General features: G+C 24.8%; 1 protein-coding gene across 5 annotated transcripts in view; it reads left to right on the top strand.

Moving 5' to 3' along the window:
• Nucleotides 1-16809, top strand: part of LOC117168299 (diacylglycerol kinase eta) — a 71246-nt gene that overhangs the window by 30724 nt on the left and 23713 nt on the right. For 2 of the 5 annotated variants that reach the window (XM_033353838.1, XM_033353840.1), the window contains exons 12-15: nucleotides 5411-5802; nucleotides 10199-10837; nucleotides 14114-14359; nucleotides 14474-14576. In XM_033353838.1, coding sequence (XP_033209729.1) covers nucleotides 5411-5802; nucleotides 10199-10837; nucleotides 14114-14359; nucleotides 14474-14576 — 1380 coding nt within the window. The remainder of the gene's footprint in view (nucleotides 1-5410; nucleotides 5803-10198; nucleotides 10838-14113; nucleotides 14360-14473; nucleotides 14577-16809) is intronic. The other 3 variants (XM_033353839.1, XM_033353842.1, XM_033353841.1) reach the window with 3 other exon arrangements.

The raw sequence follows: 16809 nt of genomic DNA on the forward strand, positions 1-16809 counted from the left end.
TTAATATTTAAGAAAGTTTTAACGAAAAAATGTAATAGTTGATATTTCAACAAAAAAGGATTATGATTTCAAACGAATAACAGTTCGATTTAACAAACAAAAACGTATTTTCAAGAAAATACTTGAATAATTAACTAAAATAGATTAATTTTCATTTGGATTATCAACGAGAAAAGCATGAATTATCTCAAAAAAATATAATAGTGGATCGATGAACAGAGAAAAAATTCTCATTTTAAATAAAAAGAGCTAAATTGAACCGAAAAGATGAATTAGCAACGTATAAAATTAATTTTCTACCCAAAAAGATTAATTCTCACCAAAATAAATCATTTTTCTTCCAAATAGTTGAATTATCAGCGAAAAAATTAATTTTCTATCAGAAAAGACGAGTTTTCAAAAAATTACATAAATTTTCAAGTAAATAAGTTGAACAGTGGATGTGATTTTAAGTAAATTCTGAATTAAATTTGTATTTGTTTATATTTTTTCGTTTTTAAGAGTTTTTAACTAAATAGTTTAATTTTTAAACTAATTAATATCAATTTTTAACTAAAAATGTACTAGATAATTTTCGTTTAAGAGTATTATTTTGTATATGAACACACTTAATAAATTTTGTACAAAATAGTTGATATTTAAAGCCAAAAAGACGAGTTTCTACAAAGAAGTGGAATTTTCAACCAAAGAATATGAATTTTCAACAAAATTGTTAAATTTTCAGTTAAAAAATTTAATTTTTACAACAAAAAAAAAACGAATTTTCGACTATAATTTATGAATCATTAATCAGAAAAAGTAAAATTTGAGAATGTAGTTCAAGTTTCAACCAAGGAGTTGAATTTTGAATCTAACAAGTTCAATTTTCAACAAAATGGGTCAATTATCAGCCTCAGAATATAAATTTGCACTGCATTTTCAATAAAAAAAGGCTTTCTACTAAGAAATACGCATATTTAACAAAATACATATATTTTTAACCAAATAGTTAAATTTTATACCAAAATCTTGAATTTTTCACCCGAAAATACGAATTTTCTACAAATCAGATAAATTTTGAACCGAAACAAATTAATTTTTTACAGGCAGCTGCATTTTGAACCAAAAAAGGTGATATTGGTACAGAAAGAGGTGAATTTTCGCACCAAAAAGATGAATTTAAAAAAAAAGTTACTTTTTCAGTTTAGAAAATTAATTATTAACGAAAAAAAAACGAATTTTCAACCGAAAAATTAATATTAATAAAATTAATAAAATTAATATTTCAACAAAATTCTTGAATTTTCGAAACAGAAATATGAATTTTCTGCAAAATAGTTTCATTTTCAACCGAAACAGATTAATTTTTTAGCCAGACAGTTGCATCTTTAGCCGAAAGATGTGAAATTTCTACAGAAACAGATGCATTTTTAAACCAAAAAGATGAATGTTCAACAAATTAGTTGAATCTTGAACAAAAAAATGATTATTTAAGAAAGCAAAAAATTGTTATCAATTTGTAAAATTTCAAAGCCAAAAAGACGAATTTTCGACAAAATGGTTGGATATTCGACTCGAGAATATTAATTTTCAACCAAAAGTTAAATTTTCAGTAAAGAAAATTAATTTTTAAAAAGCAAAAAAAATTGTTTTTTGACTAAAATTATGAATTTTTACACTAAAAATATCAATTTTTAACTATAAATGGAGTAGACAATTTTCATTCAAGAGAATTAATTTTCAATTTGAAAAAATGTGTACAAATTATTCAATTTTTTACAACAGAGTTGAATTTTTAACCCACGAATGTGTTTTCATCAAAATAGTTAAATTTTCAGTTAAACAATTAATTTTTCACAAAAAACAGACAAATTTTTAAATAAAATTATGAGTGTTTGATAAAAAAATTAACATTTAAAAAATTAGTTCAAGTTTGTACCAATGAGTTGAATTGTGAACCTGAAAAGATCGATTTTCAACGAAAAGTTAAATTTTCAGTTATAACAATTATTTTGTAAAAAGACGAATTTTGCACAAAATACATGAATTTGAAAACAAATAGCTTAAACTTCCTATCAGATTTTTATATTTTCGAAACAAAAATACGAATTTGCTGCAAAATAGTTCAATTTTCAACCGAAACAGATTCATTTTTAAACCAAAAAGATGAATATTCAGGATCAAAATTTTGCAGCCAAAAATGAAAAAACTTTTAATTAAATTGTTGAATTTCTAACACAACAGTTCAATTTTCAACAAAGACGTACGACTTTTGAACAATATTGTTGAATTTTCAACAAAAGGATTGAATTTTGAACCAAATAATAAAATTTTTAACCAAAAAGGTGAATTCTTAATCCAAAATTTAATAGTATACTTTTTAATCGAAGAAAAAGAACTTTCGATAAAAAATGGTTAGATTGTCTTGTAAGCTCAGGATTTAGCCAATTTGCCTATTTTTTATGTAGATATTGCGAAAAAATGTAAATTTAATTGCTTTAAGTTGAAAAAAATGTGAAAACATCTTGCCTATAGGCAAATAAAAATAAAAATTGAATAAGTTTAATTGAAATTTACACTATTTTGCAATACCTACTTCAAAAATAGACAAATTGGCCTTTTTTATTTTTCTAAATATTTTTTTAAAGTGTCTAATAATAAAATAAAGGCATCTTAGCAGCATCTTGCGGGCTGAACCATTTATGAAGCCGGAAGAATTTTTTCCCCCTAAGAATTTAGTTTTTGAATTTTGTTCGTAAACTATAAAAAATATCACAAAAGAACAAGAAACGTTTTTCATAGAACTTTTTTAACGTGCAAACTTTTATCTTAACATTTTTTCGTATCTATCATTGTTTTCAAGAAAAAGTTGAAAATTCGTTTGTAACAAAAAAGAATTCTCCTGGCTATAAAAGTTGTTTCGCAAGCATCAAACTTACAAGATATCTTCATTCTCAAAGTACAAGTTCAAAAAAAAGTTGACAGCAAATTTGAGGGGGGGTTTTTTTGTGAAAAACTATTTTTAATTTTTTCATAAAACCCGCTTAAAATGAAAAAGAAAATAATCAACATCTCAATTAGGTTGAAAGTTATAAAGTTTTAAAGAAAAAATATAGGGATTTTTGAAAAACAAGACACAAACATATTTCGCCCTCGAAAGGTGTTTTCGAGATTTCAAGTGTAGGGCCCTGCCTGACCGGGAATTTTATGAGACCGGGGAAAACCAGAAAATGACAGTGATTTTATTTTTTTTGCCGGGAATTTCACAAAATTTTTAGAATAAAAATGTCTAAATTTGATTTCATCCGTTTTTTAATAATTTTTTAAATTGTGATTTTTATTAATTATTATATCATTCAGTTTAGAATAATTAATTCAAAAATATTTTACTTTAAAAATGTTCCATTTTATATTTTTAATTTTTAAAAGTATATATTTTAATTTAAAGAATTTTAAAATGTAGTTTTAAAGGTTAAAAAAAATTATCACTTTTCAAAATCGAAGATTTTTTGATAAAAAAAGGGTAGCCGGCGGACAGGAAAACCGGGAATTTTACGAATTTTCAGAAGAAAAATCTGCCCAAGTTCGATTTTAACAGTTTTTCCAATAATTAAATTGCAGTTTTGAAGATTTAAACAATTGAATATTAAACGAATTTGAAGTGTAAAATTTCTGTTAAAAACAGTTTAATTTTATCAACTGTAAATATAAATAAATTATTTTTAAAATGTATCTGTACTCTAAGTAAAGAAATCCGAACAATAATTAATTTGACCAAGCAATTGTAGATCCGTTCAAAATGTGAGAATTTCCAGATTGTAACTGTTCCAATCCAAAAGTCTTGATAAGAATTGAAATTAATAGATCATTTATTCCGATAATTTTATTTTTAAATTCAAATTCTCAAGATTTATCAATAATATATTTTTAATTCAGAGTTTCAGGTTTTCCTTTATATTATTTTTTATATTAAATTTAATAATATATTGTTTCTATTAATTTTTTTAGCCATTAAAAAATGTGAACATGCGTTTTACTATTTTCAACTTAAAAATAAATCCATAATAATATAGTCATAATTAAAGGTTTTTATTAAATTAAAAATATTGTGGGTCTAAATTATTTAATTTTTATCCCATTTAATTTAAAATCTCTTAATGTAGAAAAAGAAGAAGTATTTAATATTTAGCAATATGTTACTGTTCATTTAAGACGAGTAAATTGAAACCAAATATTTAAAAGAAAACAATTTTAAACTGAATTGTTTTACATAGAAAGCTTTCAATCTTTAGATTTCCGAAGAACTTTTAAACTTTTAGTGTTACAATTTTAATTGTTCTATATAAAAAGTGTTTAATTTATAATTAATTAATTAATTTATAATTTTTTTAATCTTTTAAAATCTTTTCAAGAAATTTAAATTATTATTATTACTATACAATTATTTAAAAAATGCTACATTTTTTGTTTGAAATTTACAAAAATCTACATTTTATTTTTTATTTGGCTGAAAGTATTTTAAATTATTTCAAGTTCTAAATTTAATTAGAATTTTCAATTTGCAGGATTTTCTAAAAGTTATAAAAATAATTCAAATCATTTTGAAATCTATTTAAAAGTTCCGAAAAAAAATTCAAAAATTATTTTGAATTTGGAATATTTAAAACCACTCCTAGATTTCTCAAGATTATAAAATAAAATTTTAAAGCTTTTGAAGGGTGCCTAGACTATTTAAAATAAAAATAATTTAACTTCTAATTTAAGAACTATTAAGTTAAAAAAATTATTTTTTAATTTTTAATGTGTAGCGTAAAATTACTTAAAATAATATAATTTTGAAAATCTGAATCTTTGAACTCTATAATTTATAAAAGTTCTAAATTTTTCAGTTTATTTGCATTTGGTTCAACATTTTTTAATTGAAAAGTGTTATTACCTTCCATTTGGTGCGCGTAAATTTTTAAGCATTTGAATACACAATTTTTTCATTGAAAACTTTTATACTTCAATTTTAAAAGTTTAGAATTCAAGTGTTCCACTTTGAATGCTTTAATTTGTTGTTTATTTTTTATTACTTTATATGGAAAAATGTTTAGAATATAATTTGATTTTTTATATTTCATTGGCCGTGAAAAATGTTTGCAAACCAGGAAATGACTCGGGAATTTTTTCTTCGATTTAAACGGCCACCCTGAAACTGTAATTTTTGCCTAAAAAATAAAGTTCATTTTTCATTGAACAATTGTTTATTTCCGACTACAAATTTTTTAATTCAGACTAAACATAAGTTTAACACTTTAACAAATTGTTGGCATTATTTTTGACTATATTTTTTCAAATTCGTGACACTGTTTACACTATTTTAATCTCTGAAGTGAGTGCCGAGCCTGACACTTGGAAATATAAATAATTTCAAACTTTTTAATTCCAGAGCCTTCAGTTTCGAAGCTCCAGTCATGGAAAAAGCCTTAAAAAAATTAAAGCTAGAAGAGGAGGAGAAATTGATGAATGGCGAGCAACCAGCTACAGAAGAGGTTCAGGTTGAAACTCAGTCCGATATTCAAGTTACAGTAACGCCCACAAGTTTAGATACGAGTTCTCCAACTGATGATACAACTATTCAGGACGCGATGATTTCTCCTGATTCGGATTCCATAGACTCTAGAAATGCTTCTCCAGACAATATGAACAGAGTACAAAATGATACAAAGATCGATCCTGTGAAGGGCAGTTGCAGCGACAGTATAGTCAGTTCAGAAAGTTTGGTTTCGGATACACTCGACTCGAAAAGCTTCACTGTTAAAAATAGCGAGAGTGAGATCGGTAAGGGTTATTATGTTATTAATTTTTAAACAAATATTTTAATATTTTAAAAAATTCCAGGGCTCGAACTCATCGCCACTATTGAGACTATTTGACACTTTTTTTAGGGATGCCTTCATTTTGCGATTATTTTGAAAAAATAATAATGCCACTATTTCTTCACTTTCACTTCGAAATAGTTTTAAACTTTTTCCCTTATTGGCTACAATAATATGCAGGTCTCGGACTGACCGCACTGTTTACACTATTTTATACTGTTTTTGAACGACGACAATCAGAGAAGTATCTAAATTTATCGGAATGTTTGAATTTTTTTTTTAAATTTACCTAAAATCTTCGTAAAATCTTTCTGAAATCTTTGAAAATCTTTGCGAAATATTTAAAATGATTGATAATATTTGTGTGAATATTTGATACTTATGAAATCATCGAAATCTTTGTGAAATTTTTGGGAAAGCACTGAAATCTTTGTGCACTCTTTGAAATCTATCTGAAGTTTTTGTGAAATAATTGAAATCTTTTTAATCAATCTGAAATCTTTGCGAAATATTTAAAATAATTGAAATCCTTAGGAAACTGTTGAAATCTTTGTGATGTCTTTGGAAATCTTTTCAAGATGTTTAAAATCTGTAATCCTTAGAAAACCATTGAAGAATTTGTGAAACCTTTTAAATCGATCCGAAATATTTCCGAAATATTTGTAAAATCTTTGAAATTTATCTAAAATCTTTATGAAATATTTTAAATCTCTGTCAAATCTTTGTGAAATCATTTAAATATTTGTGAAATTGCAAAATATTTGAAATATTTGATATTTGTGGAATTATTGAAATCTTTGTGATATTCTTGGAAAAACACTGAAATCTTCGTGGTCTCTTTGAAATCTATCTGAATTTTTTGTTTCAGAGATTTTCGCGAAATTTTGAAAACCTTAGGAAACCATTGAAATATTTGTGATATCTTTGGAAATTTTGTCAAGATATTTGAAATCCAAAATCCTCAGGAAAAAATTGAAGAATTTGTGAAATCTTTTAAATCAATCCGAAATGTTTGTAAAATCTTTGAAATGTTTGGGGAATCATTGAAATCTTCGTGGAGTCTTTGAAATCTATCTAAAATCTTTACGAAATATTATTAATCTTTTTTAAATCTTTGTGAAATCATTTAAATATTTGTGAAATCTTTAAAAATCTTTGGAAGTCTTTGCAAAATATTCGAAATATTTTTGAAAATTTTGATGATATTTATAAAATTATTGAAATCCTTGAAAAATCATTTAAATATTTGTGAAATCTTTGGAAATCTTTGCAGAATATTTGAAATATTTGATATTTGTGAAATTATTGAAATCCTTGTAAAATCATTTAAATATTTGTGAAATATTTCTGAAATCTTTGCAGAATATTTGAAATATTTGTTGATATTTCTGAAATTATTGAAATCTTTGTTATATTCTTGGGAAAACACTGAAATCTGCGTGCACTTTTTAAAATGTATCTAAACTTTTTGTGAAATAATTGAAATATTTTAAATCTGACTGAAATTTTTGCGAAATTTTGAACTCCTTAGGAACCTATTGAACCCCTTTCAAGAATTTGTGAAACCTTTTAAATCGATCCAAAATCTTTGTGAAATCTTTGAAATGTTTGAGAAATCATTGAAATCTTTGTGGAGTCTTTGAAATATATCTAAATTCTTTACGAAATATTTCAAATATTTGTCAAATCTTTGTGATATCATTCAAATGTTTGTGAAAACTTAAAAAATCTTTGAAAGTTTTGCGAAATATTTGAAATATTTTTGAAAATTTTGTCTGATATTTGTGAAATTATTGAAATGCTTGGAAAATCATTTAAATATTTGTGAAATCGTTGGAAATCTTTGCAGAATATTTGAAATAATTGAAATCTTTTAAATCTGTCCGAAGTTTTCGTGAAATTCGGAAATCCGTAGAAAACCATTGAAATCTTTGTGATATCTTTGGAAATCTTTTCAAGATATTTAAAATCTGAAATCCTTAGAAAACCATTGAAGAATTTGTGAAATCTTTTAAATCGATCCGAATTTGTTTTTTAAATCATTGAAATGGTTGGGAAATCTTTGTGGAGTCTTTGAAATTTATCTAAAATCTTTACGAAATATTTTTAATCTTTGTCAAATCTTTGTGAAATCATTTAAATATTTGTGAAATCTTTAAAAAATCTTTGGAAGTCTTTGCGAAATGTTTAAAATATTTTTGAAAATGTTGATAGTTGTGAAATTATTGAAATCCTTGTAAAATCATTTAAATATTTGTGAAATATTTGTTGATATTTCTGAAATTATTGAAATCTTTGTAATATTTTTGTCCGAGATTTTTTCGAAATTTGGAAATCCTTAGGATATTTGTGAAATCGTTGGAAATCTGTGCAGAATATTTGGAATATTTGATGATATTTGTGAAATTATTGAAATCTTTATGAAATTCTTGGGAAAATACTGAATTCTTCGTACACTCTTAGAAATCTATCTGAAATTTTTGTGAAATAATTGAAATCTTTTAGATCTTTCCGAAATTTTGAAATCCTGAGGAAACCATTGAAATCTTTGTGATATCTTTAGAAACCCTTTCAAGAATTTCTGAAATCTTTTAAATCGAACCAAAATCTTTGCGAAAATTTTGTGAAATCTTTGAAATATTTAGGAAATCATTGAAATCTTTGTAGAGTCTTTGGATTATATCTAAAATCGTTACGAAATATTTAGACTATTGAAAATGTTAACGTGGATTTATATTTTTTGAACTTTCATTCAACATTGTTTAATTGAAAAGTGTTAGTACCTTTCATTTGGTACGTGTAAATTTTTGAGCATTGGAATACACAATTTTTGAATTGAAAAACTTTTAAACTTCAATTTAAAAATTTTGGAATTCAAGGTTTCCACTTTAAATGCTTTAATTTGTTGTTTATTGTTTATTACTTTATATGGAAAAATGTTTAGAATATAGTTTGATTTTTTATATTTCGTTGGCCGTGAAAAATGTTTGCAAACCGTGAAAAAACTGGGAAATGACACGGGAATTTTTTTCTTCGATTAAAACGCCACCCTGTTTCAATACGATTAAAAGTATTTATTAAATCGGCCATTTTTTCAGTAAGGACAATAGCTCAAATATCATCCACATAACTTTTACATAAAATAGGTTTAAAATTCAATTTTTCCAAAGCTCTTTTTTCAACATTTTCTAAAACCAAATTTGAAACTATAGGTTACAATGGTGAATCCATAGGACAACCATTTAATTGTTTATAATATTTTCCATTAAAAGGGAAAACCATTTTATTTAAAACAGTTCTAGTAGCGACTAAAAATTAATTTTTCGTTATTTTAGTTAGATTTTTATTTTGTATTAGTTTTTCTTCGATGCAGTCTAATGCTAGATCTAATGGAATGTTATCAAACATTGAAACAATTTCCAATGCAACAAAGGAATGTGTTAAAGCAACTTTAATTTGATTTAGTGTCCTTTAATTCCCAGATATTTTTAACAAATGATTCTGTGTTGCCTGAAACTAGTTTTAAAACATTAGAAATATATTTGGCTAAGTTATAAGTAGGAGAACCAATTGTGGAAACAATCTCCATTTCAAATCTGGTTTAAATACTTTTGGAAGAGAATAAGCTTTAGCTACAGTACTATTATATAATTCTTTTTATGATAAAGAGAACGGAGATTGCTAAAAAGTAACAATAATACATAAAAATGTAGTTTTTTAATTTTTGGGTCAAATTTGGGGCGCTGCGGGGAGGGTGCAGATGGGTTGGAAATGAAAGTTATTAATATGGTTTTATTTCGTAGATATTCCTCTTAAATCTCTAAAAAACTTGGCACGTTTCGATGAAACCCTAGAACGTGAGTTCAATTTTTCGAAAATTCCAAATTTCCCCATATTAATTAAATGGGATTTTGAAGTGCCCGGTGGCACGTGTTAACCCTCAAACGGTACACTGGTGCGAATTGGTTTGTTTTCAATATTAATATAAAATATTTAATATATTGAACATATAATAAACAACTAGCATATATCATACATATTTAACATATATATTTAATATATGTGGGTATAATCGACTGAAGCTTTGTTTGTGTAAATGCCATCTGAATGAAAAAACTTCGGGTGCGAATTCGCACCAATGTACCATTGGAGGTTTATTATTCGAATTTCGAAAAACAAAAAATTACGGATTTTCTTTCTCCGGAAATGCTCGAAAAGTGTTTTGTGGATCATCCTAATGTGACACTATTACACTATTTTTTATGGCTGGAGTGAGTTCGAGTCCTGAAATGCCAGCATTGAACTAAAATCGCCAAAACTGGAAACTACATATCTGTTTTTTGGATAATTACTCTAAGGCTTTTCAGGCAATCTAGACAGCGACATTCTGGATTCAACGAAGCAATCCGACATTTCCGAATTCGGACACATAGATTCTCCCGAAAATTCGGAAACGTGCGAGAGTCAATCGGAAAGTATAATCGACGATTTTAGTTCCTTGGGTCAAGATTTGCTGAGCACAATGCTCGGAGAGAAATACGATTCGGTGAGAGAGTGTCTCGAGTCGGAGAATGCAGAAAAGCCGAGGAAATATTGCAGTCTCGCGCAATTTGTGGAGGGAAGTGACATCGCGAGAAGATCAATCAAAAGACCTGCCAGAAATGTGAGAGTCGATCGGGAAACTTTGCTCAAGGCGAAAAGTATGGGACTTCCGTCAAATTCAATGATGTTTAATTCGAATGAGAATAATGACAAGGGCAAGAAGGAGAAGGGAAGGGCAGAAGGAGAGAAAATTTCCAATTTGCTAAGTCCTGTATGCTGTTTTACGGTTTCCTCGGAAATGAATGCAACGAACGATCCTGTGCAAAATTTTCCACCGACTATTAGCGTTATTGTTGACCCGCCAAGTCCTTCAGGCTCGAATGGAAGTCCGTATGAAAATGAGGGCTGTAAACTCAGTTCGCATATGAGCAGATGCAGCGGAAGTATGGAGAAATGTAATTTTTTTTTAATTCTGGATATCTACCCTACCTGGAATACCTTGAATTATCAGGGAATTTTTGTACTGATGGAAAAAGCTTGGAAAATTTCAGAGAATTATTTTTAAAGACAAGCCATTTTTTTCGAGAGACTGCTTAATAATTTTTTGATTGAAAATATATACTTGAATAATAATGACTCTTTATTTGCAAAAGTAGGTTTATTGTATTGTATTTAAATATTTTCTTCATATTTCGTTTTTTTTGTTTGTTTTAAATTAATTGTTTCCACAGAACATTTAAGCATTCTATTTTTGGTTAAAAATTTATCGGTTTTAGTTTTGTTGAAAATTCAATAGTTGTTTGGCAGTTTTTTTTCTCTCTTGACTGAAAAATCTTTCTTGGTTAAGAATTCTTTTTTTTTCTTGATTTCAAATGTTTTTGGCTGAAAAATAGAATAATTTTTTGTTGAAATATCAATCATTAAATTTTTTTCTCATAATTAATCTTTCCTGAAATGAAAATTTAATAACAAAAATGAGGTATTTTCTTGAAAATTCGTTTTTTCTTGGCTGAAATTTAATTTTTTTTTACTGAAAATTTCACTATTATAGTTTAAACTTGAGCTATTTGGTTGAAAATTTGTTTTTGTGTTTTTGACTGAAAATTATTTTTTTTTAACCTAAAATGTAACTATTTTAGTTGAATATTCCGTAATTGTATTTAAAAGAACGCTTCTTTCATTTAAATTAAACTATTCAATTTTTGGTTGAAATATCAATAATTACATTTTTCGTTCAGAGTTGATCTTTTTTGGGATGTCATTTTAATTAGAAAATGAGTTATTTTGTTAAACTTTCATTTTTTTAACTTTAATTATTTTACTGAATATTTAACGTTTCTAGTTTAAACTTGAACTATTTTGTTGAAAATTTTTTTTTTGTTTTCAAATTATTTTTTCTTTAAACTGAAAATGTGACTATTCCAGATGAATATTCCATCATTTTAGTTAAAGATCTACTATTTTCAATTGAAATTGAAATATTTTAGTTGAAAATTAATGTATTTTGTTCATAATTCCTTTTTTTTAAATTTGAAATTCATTGTTTTCATTGAAAATTGAACTATATCATTTGTTTGCAATTTTGCTCTCTCTCTTTGCTGAAAATTCTTTCTTTATTAAAAATTCTTCTTTTCTGGTTGAATTCAATTTTTTTATTGAAAATGAAAATAATTCTTCGTTGAATTATCAATTATTAAATTTTTCATTCAGAGTGAAACTTTTTTTGAAATGAAAATTTAATTGAAAAAAAATGAAAAATGAGCTCATTTGTTAAAAAAAATTGTTTTTTTCTTGGCTGTAATTTAATTTTTTTAACCTAAAATGTAATTATTCCAGTTAAATATTCCGTGATTTTAGTTAAAAATTCATTTTTGTAAATGAAAATTAAACTCAATATTTGATTAAAAAGTTGATAATATTTAGTTTAAAATTCTTGTATTTTGTTGATAATGATTTGTTTTAAATTAATTGTTACACTGAAAATTTAACATCCATTTTTAGTTAAAAATTGATGGGTTTTAGTTGAAAACTTAAGTATCTTGTTAAACATTCATGTATTTTGTTGAAAATTCAATAGTGGGTTTGCCATTTTTTCACTTTCTTGGCTGAAAAATCTTTCTTAGTTGAAAATTCTTCTTTTTTCGTTAAATCCAATTGTTTTTGGTTGAAAATTAGAATAATTTTTTGTTGAAATATCAATTTTACATTTGTCGTTCATAATTAATCTTTCTTTGAATGTAAATTTAATTGAAAAAATGAGCTATTTTGTTAAAAATTCTTTTTTTTTCTTTTTCTGAAATTTAATTTTTTTACTGAAAATTTAGCTATTCTAGTTTAACCTTGAACTATTTTGTTTCACATTTTTTAAAATTGAAAATGTAACTATTCCAGTTGAATATTTCTTTATTTTAGTTAAAGATTAACTTTTTTAAAATAAAACTTAAACTACATTAGTTGAAAATTCATGTATTTTATAGAAAATTCGTTCTTTTTGGTAGAAAATTAATCTTCTTGGTTAAAAATTCATCTTTTTGCTTAAAAATTCCACCGTTTGTCTGCAATTTTTTCTTTCTTTTGACTGAAAAATCTTTCTTAATTAAAAATTCTTCTTTTTTGGTTGAATTCAATTGGTTTTAACTGAAAATTAATTGTTTGAAATTATGTGTCTGCTTTGGCTGAAAATTATTTCTTTTGTCTCAGTTTTTAAACATTACTTTTTTCAAAATAAAATTTAAACTATTTAGTAATTGGTTGAATATTCATCTTTGTGCTTGAAAATTCAACAGTTTCTCTACAGTTTTCTCTCTCTTTTGGTTGTAAAATTTTGATTAGTTGAAAGATCAACTCGTGTTAAAAATTCGTCTCTTTCTGGGTGAAATCAAATGTTTTGGATTAAAAATTAAAATATTTTTTATTTGATATATAAAATATTACATTTTTTGTTTACAATTCATATTTTTTGTCATATTTTTCTACAAAACAGTTTTGTAGGAAATTTGTTTTTCAATATTAATTTTTATTTTTGTTGAAAATTAATTTTTTAACTAGCAATGTAACTATTTCAGTTGAATATTTCATCATTTTAGTTAAAAATTCATCTGTTTTATTAAACTTGAAAAAATTTAATTAAAATTCAATTATTGGTTGATAAATTATCTAGTTAAAGATTCCTAATTTTACTTGAAAATTCATCTTTTTGGTTTAAAATTCAACTATTCTAAATGAAGATTCACCATAATTATTATTTGAAAATCCATTAGTTTGGTTAAAATTGTTACTATTTTTGTTTTAAAATTAGTTTTTCAGGTTGATAATTATTATTTTGGAACTGAAAATGTAACTAATTATTCCAGTCAAAAAATGTTTTTTGTATTTTGTTGAAAATGTGTATTTTTTGGCAAAACTTAATCTTCATGGTTGCAAATATATATTTTTGCTTGCAAATTCAACTGTTCTAGTTAAAGATTCATAATTTTATTTGAAAATTCATCTTTTTCTTTTAAAATTTAACTGGTCCGTTGAAAATTGATGTATTTCGTTAAAAACTCGTCTTTTTGGTAGAAAATTAATCTCCTTATTTGAAAATTATATATGAAATCCCATTTTTTAAGAAAGAAAATTCACTTTTTTAACTAAAATTGAATTACGGAATCGCTGTGTTCCCTAGAATGCAGTGAAATTTGGACGAATTTCATTGAGTTAAAGGGAATTTGAATTTTATTTTGTTGTAGTAAGTGTCGAACTACCAGATTATGGATGTTCGCCGCAAGCAACGCGACGAATAAGCAGCGGGAGTTTATTGAAACCATCTGAAGTTGTTTCTTTGGCAGCTTCGGCTGCACGATTTGGAGGATCGAATATGAGTCTTCGACATGAAAGAGCAAAATCCGTCGATAAAACGGAAGAAATAAAGAAGCTGCCAATAATTAATCCTCTGGTCCAGTTGCCTATGTGGCCAAGTAAGCAGAATAATTTAGGTACTACTATTTAGTCTTTTTAAAAATTTTTTTTTAATTAAACAAAAAATAAAAACTTCGAAATTTCAATATTGGATCAAAGATAATAATATTTAACTGATTTTAATTTTACAGATGTTAGTGGAGGTGCTGGTTTAATAAGTCAGGCACTTCTGGCAAACGCAGACGCTCTTTGTGCCGCAGTTTCTCCTCTGATGGACCCAGATGAAACTCTGATGTAAGTCTTACAAATTAATATTTTAAAAATAATTAAATTTTATTCCTAAATTCGAGCGGCCCAATGTAGGGCTAAATAAAGAAAAATTAGGTTCTAAATGATTTGCAGAAGCTAATTCTTGACCGATTTTGGATTTTTGTTTTAGGAAAATCTTTATGCAATTGATAGGAATACGTTTTTTTTTAAGGTTTTATAAATTATATAAACATAATTTTCGTAAGATTCTTGAGAAAATTCAAAAAGATTTTTCAAGATTTCTGATACGATAAATTAAAAATTTTAAGAAGAAAGATAATTTTCTACCTCATAGTTAAATTCTTAATGAAAAAAATGAATTCTTAAACAAACATTTTATTTTCTAAAACAATAGTTGAATTTTCTACATATAAGATGAATTTTCAAAACGAAAATTATGAATCTTTAGTCCAAAAAATAAATTTTTGACAAATAAAGTTCAACTTTTTACCGATTTCTTAAATCTTCAAACAAAAAGATGAATCCTCATTAAAAATATAATAGTTTATATTTTATTTAAAAAAAAAAACATTTTAATTTTGAATTTAAAAAAGTGACATATTCCTAAAAAGGACCCAAAAATATCAATTTTAAGTCAAAAAGTCAATTTCACATCAGCTAAATTTTCTACAATAAAGAGACGGATTTCAACCAAAAATGTTGAATTTTTTAAATCTAAAATACGAATTTTCTACAAAATAGTTAATTTAAAACCAAATAATTAAGTTTTCAATCAAACAGATAAATTTTCTACGAAGAAGATTAATTTTTTAATAAAGAAAAGAGGTGAATTTTCATCGAAATAGTTAAACTTTTAACAAATTATTTACATTTTCAAGAGAAAAGGAGAATTCTCATGGAAAAATGTAATAGTTTATATTTAAATAAAAAAACTATTTTAATTTTTAATAAAGATAAGTTGAATTTATGGAAAAAACCACGAATTAATAATAAAAAAAGTTACATTTCTTAACCCGAAAATATAAACTGTAATTATAAAAATCAATTTTACATGAAGCAGATAAATTCTCTGCGAAAAAGATTAATTTTTTATCAAGAAAGATTGATTTTGACCAAAAAATTAGATTTTTTAACCCAAGAATATCAGTTTTCTACAAAAAAGCTCATTTAAAATCAAATAGTTGAGTTTTAAATCAGATAAATTTAAATTAAAAATTTTTTTTTAAAATTAAAAAAAAAATGAATTTTTAACAATGAACATCAACTTTTAATTAAGTAATTGAATTTTTAAACAAAAATATTAATTTTCATTGAAAGATATAATATGCAGTTTAAATTTGAATAGAACAAATATTTTAATTTTTAATTTTAAAAAGCTGAATTTATCCAAAATAATCGAATTTTTAATGAAAAAGTAAAAAAAAAATTTACCAATAAATATAAATTTTTAACCAAAAAGTTAATTTTACATCAAACAAATAAATTTTCTACGAAAATAATTAATTTTTCCCCAAAAAGATGGATTTCGACAAAGAAGTTAGATTTTTTAACGCGAAAAAATTAATTTTCTACAATAAACTTTATTTAAAACCAAATTGGTGAGTTCAAGCAAATTTCTACAACCACAAAAAACGATTTTTCATCCAAATAATTACATTTACAAACAAAGAAAGATTGATTCTGAACGGAAAATTTAATAGTTGATATTTCAATCAAAAATGATTTTTATTTTAAATAAAAAACAGTTTAATGTGTCTAAAAAAGACGAATTTTTAACACAGCAGTTCACGTATGAAATAAAACAAATTAATTTTCAACAAAATACATGAATTTTTAACAAAGTAGTTAGATTTTAAACCAATGAGATGAATTCTGAACGAAACATTTATTATATGATCTACAAACAAAGAAAGATTTTAATTTTAAATCAAAAAGAGTGGAATTCGTTTAAAAAGAAAACGAATTTTCAACAAAATAGTTAAATTTTCAACCAAAAAAGGTTAATGTTTAACCATAGAGTTTGCATTTTTAACAAAAAAAAAAGAAATTTGTAAAAAAGAAGATGAATTTCTAAACATGTTTTTAACTAACTTAAATTATTCTTTAAATGTACTGAAAAATTTCCCAGGAATCTTAAGAAAATTGTTTTATTTTCTTGATAACTTTCGAAATTGTTAAAAAGTTTTGAAATCTTTTCAAGTTGTAAATTATTTTTGAAATTTTTTAAAACTTCTAAATGTCTTTTTAAATTATTAGA

The sequence above is a fragment of the Belonocnema kinseyi genome, chromosome 2, assembly GCF_010883055.1.
Source record: "Belonocnema kinseyi isolate 2016_QV_RU_SX_M_011 chromosome 2, B_treatae_v1, whole genome shotgun sequence".
In the NCBI taxonomy this organism is placed as follows: Eukaryota; Metazoa; Arthropoda; class Insecta; order Hymenoptera; family Cynipidae; genus Belonocnema; species Belonocnema kinseyi.